Here is a 12,648-nt window from a genome sequence, read left to right on the forward strand (position 1 = left end):
TTTAGTTCGGAAAAAATCCTGAATGCGGGACGTGGGCTTAAAATGAATCTGAAATCAACTTGTGGGTAGTAACGAGGAATTACGAGTTTAATTTGACTTTTTAAAGTTAAGCTTTGTTTATCAATGTATGAAAGACAAGAGTATATAGTAAGTTTGATTACAGTTAGTAGTTTGGGTAGATTAGTGAGTTTCTTAGTTAGAAAAGTATTAGTATTTTTTGTATTATATGTTGTGAGTAGCTGTTATGTTTTAAAGTATCCTGTGTGAACGAAATTTCAGAGTGTAAATTAAAATACGTAGAACACAAGTTGTAAGCTCTGTTTAATAGGCATGTTACCAGATTTATTTTGTATGTGAATAGGATAAAGCTATCAAATTGTGTTATGGATCCAGTAAACGTCTTTTTTCTGAATACTGATATGCCAAATCCGCTAGTGTTATGGCTAATGAGGATGTCTGAAGGAGGTAAATTATTTTTAATTACTACTTCACATGCGAACTTAATGGCAGGATGTTGTGAGTTTAGGTATTTTAAGAATTTAGATCAGTGATCCATATTGTGAAAAAGAATAAAAGTTTACTAGCTTATATACTCGTCTCGACAGCTTCATACTAAACTTTTTCAAACGTAACCTTCTCCTAAATCTTCTAAACAAAGCGTATAATACCTGTTCTGCCTAATTCTGTCTTTACCTTAAACTTTCCAAAATGCATAACACACTACAAAGTTATGTCTATCCCCTCAATTAATTTATTACCCTCTATCCCACAAACATTTTCAAAAATACAATAGAACTTACCAAAATATCCCCTAGTTCTTATCACTATCCCAAATTAGATAATATTTAACAAGACATATTACCGCAAATTGAGTTATGTTTAGTATTTAAACAAACATTTAGACTTCAAAAATTGTTTAAAACCAAAGACCCTATACTCCTTCTTATGCGCTCGTGGATAGTATGTAGTATATACACTTGTGTAAGCTGTAAATCTACTTTTATTAATAAAATTACACGTCATATACAAATACGCGCACGTGAGCATATGGGAATTTAAGTTAAAAGCTAATTAATCCACTTGAATCTTGTATCCAATAGCATAACCATCCCAACCTTGTAACCTTTAGAATTGTTGACTCATGATCTACAGATTACAATCTCTTTATTAAAGAAGGTCTTTATTACTAATTCATCAAACGAAAAACAAATTTCATAGTAAATATTAGAAATACGGTGATACTAAAAAAATATTTAATTACCAAAGATTCGGAATTGGTTCAAATTCCATCATCAGAGGTAAAACATTAAAAGTTAATTCTAACTACAAAAAACAACATCAACAATTAAGCGAGAACTTTTTGATACAACCAAAAGTAACTGTGCGTCAAACATAAGTTTGATAATATTGTTCAAAGAAACTAATAAGTCCTAAAATTTATTATAACAATCACGCTAACTGTAGATGTTTTTATCTCACATTCCTCTTAATTCGTCTAAGGCAGATTAAAAATCAGACACATATAAAAATAGCTTTTCAGGTCTATCTTTGGTCTTCACTAGTCACTGCCCCGAAAGGCATTTTGTCAGTACCAGAATTCGCCAATTATAAAGAAAATATAAAATATGCATATAAACTATTGTGTAATTACAAATTCCAAAAACAAAACAAACAAGAAATGATTCGATTAATGACTACAAGCACAAGATCTTGTTACTATTTATCGTGTGTGAAAATTGGTAAACAGTTTATGAAATGTCTTACCACTAGAGGTCAGCTAGTTAAACATATAATAACATTTGACGGTTCAATGACGGATAAAAAGTGTTTAATCAAATATGGCTAGTAAACGCAATATTACCTTCAGTAAGCCAGCAGAACCATCGTTTTTGAAAAAATTTAAAGAAAGGATAGGGTATCAAGAGGGGCCAACTGTACAAACAAAAGTATTTATGTTATTTGATATTGGTATATTTTATGCTCTTTTCTTTTTAATGTTAAACAAGTAAGTGTTTGTAAATTTTTTTAACATTATTATTAATACTAATACAATTAGTAATGCTATAATTGTGTAACTATAAGAACTATAACTTATAAGTATAAGGTTGAAATTATAATTTAATATATAAACATTATTGGTATTACTATTACTGAAGACTGCGATTTCTATTTCTACCAAGTATTTGTAAGCTTTAGTCTTTAGTTTAGGCCCAAATTTTACAAATACTAAGTAGAATAAGAGATCGCAGTTCTAAGTATAAATAGCAATATTATGATAATTTATAATAATAGCAAAACTTTCATTTTATTTTTAATTCATAAAGTCATAATACTAATAGTCTTATTAACTGGTATTAGGTTATTACATTATACCAAAAATACAGGGTCTGGATTAGTGTAAAAATATCACATGCAGCATAACTTAAGATAATATAACCTCCATGAATTTTCCTTGACCTGTTGATGCTTCATAAACTTTTAAGATGTTGGTCATCCATTTTGTCACATGGTTAGTGTACAATTGAATTAGATTATGACACACATTTGGACACCTCTGTAATAAATTTTCAGATGGTAACATTGTTATGCTAAAACATGGGTTTTGGTGTTAAGTATGAAGCATGAAGTTAACAAACATATACCAGTGGCATCACCTTTCAAGTTTCAAAACTGTATATTCTGCAAATTTTTAAACATGACATCAGTAACAGTGAAACATTGATCATGTCAGAAATTTCACTCAACGGATAAGGCATGTTCAATAATTGTTTGTTGTCCCGTTTTTTGTAAGATTTTCAAAAGATGTTATGTGACATACATAAGAATGTAAGAAGAGCCAGGAAGCTGTTTGGCCCATTGAGATAGCCATAAACCAAACAGAAGAAAATTTACTTTTTATTTATGTAACATATATAGTACTTTACATTTATATATACCTATCCAAAATTAAATAATTCAAGTTGATAGCAGAAGGCTCATCATTAGACATTATTTTGCAACTTTATAACTAATCAAAACTTATGAAAGAACAAGTATACATCTTGGAATTTTTATAAGTTCTAGAGAAAAGTCCAAAATGTCTCGTGGTAGTTAAGCTCTCTTCAGTGAGCCATTATTTTAGTAGCTTGTCTACACTTTCCCCGGCTTGATATCCTATGTGCTTCTCAATATTAAAGCTCATTTTCTGCATTTTAACTTATTCATAAGACCATCAAGGTCATTTTGATAATATCAGCATTTTCAACACAAACCACTCCTCTCAGCATTTTGACATCATGCGTAAATTTACAAATGTAATACAGTCCAAGACGTTATTGAAATAAGTAACATCAATAACAATAAAGATTCTAAAACAGACTTCTGAAAGACCCTCTAGTCACATTTTGAATCATAAAAATGGTCATTAATCCTTATTTTGCACAAAACTTAGATTTGTATCAATTTTGTAACCTCTCCTCTACTTCTCAAAAAATTTGTGTGAGGCTCTTTAGAAAACTTTTTGATAGCCAGGGTAACCTAATCCAAAAAGGCAGAGGCCCATTAAAAAATAAACTCCTCTTATAAGACTGCTGAGAACTGTTAATTTAGTGCCAACATTCCTAATGCTCTACTTCATTATTTCTAACAACAGTTATGATACAAGTCAAGTTAACTGTTGTAGTTTACCAGATTCTACATAGAATCCTTAACTTAAAAATGGTGATCACATTTGTGGTCTTTCCATCAACAGAATTTTCCCCAGTGTCAAACTTCTGAAAAATAAGTTGAAACCTACTGTAGCTCATTGCTAAGCTTCTTCAAAGTTTTAGAATGAATGTCATCAGGGCCATGAGCTTTATTTTTACACATTTCACAAACCTTTTTTGTACATACTCTTGATAAAAAGAGTGGCTATATCACTTATTTTGTTCTCTCATTAATACATTAAGGGTAAGCCAAATGTTAGGATAGGGTAGGCCTTTTGAGAGATGTAAACCGGCTTCCAATCCTCTGGCACATGCCCACTATTCAAGGACTTACAAAAACTAGTCCAATCTTCAGGTATTTTTCAAAGCTTTGATGTTAATATTATCTGGCCTTAGAGCCGTATTATTCTTTCAAATGTTTACTTAATGAGCTCAGAAGTAATGTAATTGTATTGTTGGTTGTGCTGTTCTTTCTACTGAGGCTAGTAATTGTCCAAGATAAAGAATATTGCTCAAAGTATTTGTAAAAATTGAAAAAAAAATTATAGAAGAACCAAGCCATCTCACAATAATTAGAAAGAAGTTTTCCTTTATTGTTACTTCTCTTTTGAAAACAAAAATTGTTCCAGTAATTATAGGACTATTTGTCTTACATCAGTTGCAGGAAAAGTTTTGAAAGTCTTTTAAAAGATGCTTTGCAAAGTCATTTAACAAAGTTTAGAATGTTCTCTGAAGAGATTACTGCATATGAAGATAATGGTTAGGGTGTGGAGGATAAGTTAGCTCATTGGAAAGAAAAGTAGGTGGATGGATGAAAGCAAAGGGTTGTTTTAAATGGAGTTTTGACATCATAGCGGTGAGTGTATTCATGAATGACATAAGTATGTATCTGTATCTGTATCCAGTGATTGTTTCCTAGAAAGGATCGAACCGTTTGGTCATGATGCTTAATCTTACATTAGTAGCTGAACTCCTGACCTAGCACAGGTTCAGTTGAGTTGGAGTTTACAATCCTGTCATGATAATGGAGACATGAATTTAGTGAACTACCTGATCAGCTATTGTGTTTACAAGAGGACCATGATGATTCAACTGGGAAACTTTGGATTAACATGTCAAAACATGCATTACCATTACAAAGCAACATCTTGGTTGGCTGCCAACAATGTATTGTTCAAGTTCTGCCTTATCAACTACTGAAGATAAGTTGTGCACCTATCATTCCAGCATCTGACCGTGGGAGAATAATCCCAAGAAGACCATGAAAGGAAGCCAAGTAATCTGATCAAGTCACTTCTACCACAATAACTACAGAATTGTAAATATCTTAGAAATTTTGAATTTTGTTTATAACCGGCCATCATAATCATTGTATTCCATCATGATTTTAATTTTGTGTATTATATTTTTGGAGTTAATGTATTTTGTTTCAATTTAACTTGAGTTATATTTTATTTGACTGGGTACTAGGAATTTTGTATCCTCGTTTCTTATTTTATGTAGGTGTCACTAGAAGAATATGATTATAGCTTTTTGCAACCTGTAATTAACTTACTAAACTAAACTTGGCTAGTAATATTTAAATTTAATGGTCATATTTAGAAGACCCTGAAATGGGGAGTGGTCATAGCTGAAATAATTATTAATTTCACTTTTCTATAACTATTATAGAATTATTATTTTTTATTCAGATAACATTTCTAAATTTCTATGTAGTTTATCACGTCTGTGTTGACCAAATATTGCAAAGTAGTAAATATTGGTGAAGGTTACATAATCTAAAGTTTGCAAGTAAGTAATTTTGTACTGATGTTTTTACAAGTGGGTAATTAAGAAACATGTAGAAATTGGCTTGGAACGGTTTGGTATTGTGTGTAAACTATTTGATGAAGTATGTAACTTAATGGCTTATGGGATACTGCACTGTTTTACCTGATTAGAAAAGTGGTGTATTCATACAAGTCTCTCATTCTTGATGTGTTTGATTTATCTTGTCTTGAAGACTTCACTTTACCCCAGCAGCCAGATGAAGTCAAAAGAATGTTTTATAACCTAAACACAGAGATTATTGTTAATAAACATTTATTTGTCAACTTGTGTTTGTCTTTTTTTTTCCTTTGCTGTCAATGTTCAGTTTATTCTTCACTAAACAACCCTGAATTTGCATGATTGCAGATTATTTTTAATTACTTGCTGGATATCAATATATCTAAAAGCAACTTTGTAATCTTTCTTTACATACTTCTTTGTATGTGTTGAAATCGTTTATCTTGGAAATCAGGTTTATTTAGATATTGAAGAAAATTTCATATTATATAAACTTATTTTTATATTTTTATATATATACCGGGGTGGAGAACAAGTTTTTGTGTTTGTGTTTAGGGTTAAATTATTAGGTCTTGTACAATTATCTGCTTTGATTTCTCAGCTTTTTGTATTGATTATTTATTTTTAATAGAAACAATTACTACCTGTTGATGATACAAGTGATGAAGAACGAGATGATGAAAAACCTTTGGTGGTTGTCTTAGAAAAAGGTGATTTAACATCTGAAGAAGCAGAAAATTACAAGTATTCAAATAAACCCGCTACAGATGATGAAGAAGGTATAGAAAACTTTTAAACTGAACTAACTTCCTAAATTAACTAAATGGCCAGGGCTAACTTGTGTATAACTTGAACTTTTGTTCATTGGCTAGTAGTTTGGAATGATTAAAGCATATAAATTTCAGGTAATATAACTTAGCATCTATACATTATTTTGTTCTAAATTTAAAAAAAAAGCCAAAGAATTTCAACAAAATATCTTAATATTTGTTTGTTTTTTGCTTGCAGTAATGTTCAGAAATTTTTAACTTAACAATAAGGATTAAAGTTTTAATAATCTTGTATAAAACTACAGTGAGTCATCATTTGAAATACTGTGTGCAGTTTTGGTCTCCTTTACCGAAAGGATATAACAGACAAGCAAAAAAGCACTGCCCCATTGGTCATGACAAGATGCCTGATTTTTGACATGCCCATAAGTCATGACTGCAGTAACATCTGAACACTTTTTGTATCTGTAACATTTTATGGCCATGTTAGTTTTGTGAGCTGGGGATGATGTAAATTCAGAAACTTTTACTTGCCTCTTCACAACAGAGAGCTATTACTTCATTCCATTGCCATGATGCTTTTTGTGCATGTCACAAGCCTTAAATAAAGGTTTCACCTTTACATGCATCAATATGCAATGCACCAGTCTATGATGTAATCCTCATTAGACTATTGCCCTCCACCAACAGGAGGGTGACACATACTACTTGGGCAGTAATCCCCGTGAGCATCAGCATTAGAACAAAGTTTCTTTAATTCCTTGGCATTGCTTTGTCCAGATGTGTTTTTATTTGGCATTAACAGACATTTTGTGTTAATTATTTTAAATTTTTGTTACCAATTCATAGTGTAGTTCTTTTCCTTAAATTTCTGGTTTATAAGAAAGAATGATACCAAATTTTAAACATTTAAGTTAGAACTTTGATTTGAGTTATCTTCAATTTGTATTTTCCTTTTAACCCTTTCACTGCAGCTGGGACATGTATTTCCCATGTGTGTGTGTAAAGTCAGTTTTGTGGATCATCTGGATTATGATTTCGTGTTTTCACATTTTGACATCTCCTGAGGTTCTGACATTCCTGAACAGGAGTCATCCAATACTGTAATTGTGACTAAAGTTACTCCGACAGTCAGTGATGTTACTGCCATTGTATACTGGGTAGTTGATACCATACTGATCTTGGATCCAGGATTCCTGATTTCCTTATTCTCTTAGAGTAGCTGAGCTTGCCCCATCTTTTGAGTTTAATCAATGTTGTTCTCACAACTGCTTAGCTTCTAATATATTCTTCCTGAGGAAAAACAGATAATCCCACCTTCATTCTGTTGTTTGGGTTACACACACAGGTATGTGTCTCTTGTTTTCACTTTCTCCAGCTGTTTTTTGCTGAACCTTGGACTACCTTTTGCACGAGCCTCCATCAATCAAGTCTCTTCATTCACTTTGGGCATCTGCTCTCACTCTCCTATTTGTCTTGATATTTTACTCGACTTCTTCACTAGTATCACCCTCCTTTAGAGTTTTTTTTTTATCATGACTCTGTCAACTTTACTGGGGAAAATTACATATACATGTTTCTCACTTTGCTCTTGATTTGCTTTTGTTGCGTCCCAATTAACTTGGTTTCTTTGTTACTGGGATGTATTTTGTTAGGATGCCTTACTTTCTGACACTTGCACCCTTCTATGTTCTCTCAAGGACTTTTGTGTTAACCCTTTCTTTGAGGGACCTTTATGTTGACCCTTTCTTAGAGATGATATTTTTTTTAGGTGTTTCTTATACTTTTTGGACCAGGGGGCCACACTGGCTTTCTATTCCTCTACAGCCTCATGGGGTTGCCTTTCTCCTGTTCCCAGTCCTCATGTTAGTATCCCCCCTCTCTGGAGGCTGTCATTTCTGGGACTTGAAGGCAACCTGTTTCTGGAGCTACCCCTTGGCTCTAATCCAGTGGGAGTTCTACTTTCCAACTTTTTTACACCTATGGGCTTCTTTAACCCAGATTCCTGGGCTACTCAGGAGTTTCTCTCTATTCTTCCAATCCCTACCTCACCTGATTATAATACCATGCAACAATTTTCTTGACCCCATACTGGGGTTTTACTCCTGTCTGTCAGTTATTTCCATGAAGACAGGAGATTGGCAACCTGTCATAGCTCTATTTTGCTTCAACCAACTTTAGTTGTTTCCAGATTCTACATGGATGTTTTTAGCACTCTTTGATGGGTACATTCCTGGGATGTAGATGATCAGAATAGATGTCTTGGATGCTTTTTCCTCATCCCAATTTGTTTATGTGAAAATTCTCTTCACAACCCTGTGCTTGAGATTGGCTATGGCCCTGTATGTATTCAGTTCTTTAGCTCAGAGGTTGCATTCCTTAGGCCAACTGTTCCATTACTCTATGGACATTTGGCCTCTACCTGCCCCCTTCAATGAGGCATCAGTTGTTGTTACTGCCCTTCTCCTTCAGGAATTGTCCCATTTGGGTGGCTAGTTCAGCTCTATAATTCAGTCTTTATCCCCACCCAGTATCTCATTCATTTAAGGTTTTTTCCCTCAATTTTTTAATAGGGAAGACTCCAGTGTCTCCTAATTTTCCTATGCATGAGGATTTTTCTTTTTTATTTGGGTGGGGGAGGGGAGAGACTTTCATCTCTTGAGTCACTTGATTCTCTTGTGCTTGCATCCCCTTTCAGTAGACTGGCCAATCAATATACTGTATTCAGAGATCCAATATCTTCTTTTCACCTCTCATTGTCGTGGTGGTCACTTGATCCCACACGACTGTGGACATCTCTCTTCCCCTACCTCACCCAGATTTGCATCTGTTCTGAGTCCCCAGGACTCAGCAGTACATCTGAGGGATTTTAATCCTCACCTCAACTCAACATAGGTGTTCCATTCTGTAGCTTTGTGCTTCATGATAACAAAACCTGTCAACTAACACCTCAATTTAAATGGGTTGGAGTTCTCAACAAATGATCCATTTTTGGAGTCTGGTCTTTAGAGGAGCAATTTCTTTATAATCCACATCCTCGAGATGTTGGTTACTCAACAAGCTTGCCATCATCTTTCATTTCTTCCATCCACCAGTATGTAAACACTTGATTTCAGGACCTCTGTTTTTGTTGCACTAGACTTACTCTTTTGAGTCCATGGCTACAACATTAAATTGTTGGTCTATCATATTTCAGGAGCTTAGAAACCCTGGTGGCAGATAAGTTATCTTCCCTGGACTTGATCTTTCCCACAGAGTGGTCTCTACATCCTCTAGTGTTTTTAGTAGGTTTTATGGATGGCAGTCGTATCATCATTGCATATCTGATTCCATTAACACCTAGCTTCCACTCCTTTGGTTTCCAATCCCAGATTCTACAGCTCTGGTAGTGAATAATGATAATTTATTTAAGTATTTCTATTTGAAATTAAGAAATTTAAACTTAGATAATATGAAAATCCAAATTATAAACTATGTTTTAAAGCCACGTTTATTGACACACATTGATAATAGTTATTTAATCAAATTTTAAATGAAACTCTAAAATTTCCCAGTTTGACAAAACATGACATGTAAAACTTAACATTTTCCTATTTATGGCAGCTTTTCAAGTACTCCAGGAAATCTTTGTAATCTTTTCTTCATTTAATCAATTCTAAGAAATCGACACAGATGTTTGTTGTTCCGTCTTTCTGTATAAAAACTTTTCTTCGTATATATAGATATGTCTTTTATTATTGAAATAACCAGAAAGCTCATAAAACTCTCCATTAACTCAACCACAGTATGTATGTGAATATGTTTGTAAGAAACTAACTTAACCTAGAATTACTAACAGGACTCAATCCCAGACTGAATGAAATAATTTTCTTATGCAAATAGGCTTACTAATTATTAATTTTTATATAATTACTTAATAACCATTTCCTTTATAGGCTAGCTTTATTTCTTAATATCAATTAAGCGTATCTACAAGAAAAAAGAAAGAAATTATATTGGTTATACAAGTTTTTTTAAGTTTATTATATTCGTCAGGAACTTAAATAATGTCCTTAATAATCGTTCAATAATAGTACAATAGATTTTTTATTACATTATTAAATAATGTGATATAGAAATCGTATATACGTGCAGTCCATCAGTGTTTGCATTAATCAAAACATTTAACATGCATCTGTTTTTAGATGGGCTGAAACACTAAAATAATTTTGTACATGAGGTATTCCAAATTATCAAAATATTTTTATAGCTTTTTTTAGATAGATGGTTGTACTGTCCGTTTACTTTCATTTATTCATAATACTGCATTCAAAAACTTGTTATAAATTTTACCTGTTTCAATAATCCAGTGAAATGATGGGAATTGTTGGACAAATAATCTGACTGCTACGGATACGCCACCTTGCTAAAGTAAGTGGAATAAAACCTAATTTACCTTAGTCCAAACTTGAAGTTGTGAGCAAATGCACCAATTAAACTATATACATTCTGAGAACCATCCGTGGTTGTTTCTTCTGAATTAAAAGTTGTTTATTTCTGACAAATTTGTTTCAATTTAGTTTACAGTTTTCTTCTGAGTTTGAGAATACTGACTTTTAGTGACACATTAAAATACTGCTATCTGTATTTAAATAATAAAGATATTTAACATCTCTTGCATTAGTAACTATTCTAAAAGACATTTTCCACTTCCTGTACTAATAAGCTTTACTCGTGATACAAATAGATTTCTTTCACTTTTAAACTAGAGGTAAACACTAAAAAACTTAGAGCCAGCCCTTATCATTTAACTATTATAATGTTAAACAGGAAAGAAGTTGATGCATCAATGCTACCAATTCCCTTAATTAACATCTTAAAAACTTCAATCAGATCCCCTTTAACTATTTCTATTTCAAGAGAAAACAACTTTAGAGATTTCAGTCTATCCTCATATGACAAGCTTTCCATCCTATGTATCAACCTAGTACTCCCACTCTGAACCCTTTCCAACAAGTCAGTGTCCTTTCTAAGGTAAAGAGCCCAAGACTGACCACAGTGCTCAAACTGTGACCTAACCAATGACCCACACTATGACATTAAACCCTGTATTCAATATTTCCATTAATACAACCCAAAATCCCATTGGCCTTGTCACTAGCAAAAGCACATGGCTTGGATGGCTTAAGAGATTGATGAATCACAACATCAAGATCTTTTTCTTCCTTAACACTGTTAAGGTTATTCCCATCAAAATTATACTTAATAATTCAAAATGTGATATCCCACAAAAACATGAAATAGTCTTTTAATAACACCAAGTACTTTTTCATAGACTTTTTCTATTTTTACTGCAGTGTTTCATCACATTAATGAAATATTCAATTTATATATATACACACACACACCTTTGATTTATGACTTCATATAATCCATTTTATGTTACATTTATGATTGTGAGTAATTTCTTTTATTAACTGTCAGGTCTTTGTGGCGAGAAAATTCTTTTCAAAAAGCCAACTAAACGAAGCATAAAAAATGATGAAAACCCTACCAAAAGCTGTACTAAAAAGAAGACAAAAGATAAAGACACTAATCAACCTAAGAAGGTCAAAAATAGCTGTCTGCTTTCGTTTGATGAGGATGAAGAAGAAGGATGATTGTCTAGTTTGTTTTAAGGAAGACAAGAATGTTTTTAGATGCAAATGTAAATTAAAGTTAAATCCAATTTTTCATGAATTGTTTTGAGTCTTTTTATGTTATCCGAGCTTCAAGAAAAAAAATACGTTTGTGAGCTTTATATTAATTTTGCATTTTCAGAGTACGAGATGTGGAAGGTAATATAAATTTTTGCAGTACATGTCTAAAATAATATTTTAAAAAGTAGTAACTAGTATCATTGTGATTATTAATAATCTCTCTCTTCTGGATGGTGATTAGCAGTGAACCACATCTTATTTTAATTTCGATGACGAGGAAATGTACAATGTTTCAACAAGGTTTTGTCATCTTATTTTGATATACATAGAACTAGTTCTACATAATGAATACGTATTCAGTGAACTCTTTCATCCAAGAATTAACACACTGAACTTAGTTTAAAGATTTTATAAAAGTTCAAACAAGATGCTCTATAAACCCAACGGACCTTGTAAGAATACGATCTTGTTAAATAATATGACCAGGGCATAACAGAAGTTGTTTTTTAATTCACTAGCCCAGAACAAGAGAATCTGTCATCATTCTGCCCACACAACTACACCTATGTAATATTTCGTATCAGTAAATTATAAAGCATGAACCTGTGGACAGAATGATGACAAATTCTGTGGTTCAAATATTACATAGGTGTGGTTGCCATATTAGTAAATTATAAACCATGAACC

The 12,648-nt window shown here is 32.5% G+C and overlaps 1 protein-coding gene across 1 annotated transcript; it reads left to right on the forward strand.

The window, feature by feature from the left end:
- The first annotated feature begins 1,786 nt into the window (after positions 1–1,786).
- On the forward strand, positions 1,787–11,997 carry LOC106459978 (uncharacterized protein KIAA1143 homolog). The gene is made up of 3 exons (XM_013919653.2): positions 1,787–1,946; positions 6,145–6,292; positions 11,747–11,997. Exons 1-3 carry the CDS (start codon positions 1,839–1,841, stop codon positions 11,920–11,922), a joined length of 432 nt encoding a protein of 143 aa, XP_013775107.1. The 5' UTR covers positions 1,787–1,838; the 3' UTR covers positions 11,923–11,997.
- Positions 11,998–12,648: the final 651 nt, after the last annotated feature.

This window comes from Limulus polyphemus, unplaced genomic scaffold (assembly GCF_000517525.1).
Source record: "Limulus polyphemus unplaced genomic scaffold, Limulus_polyphemus-2.1.2 Scaffold689, whole genome shotgun sequence".
Lineage (NCBI taxonomy): Eukaryota > Metazoa > Arthropoda > Merostomata > Xiphosura > Limulidae > Limulus > Limulus polyphemus.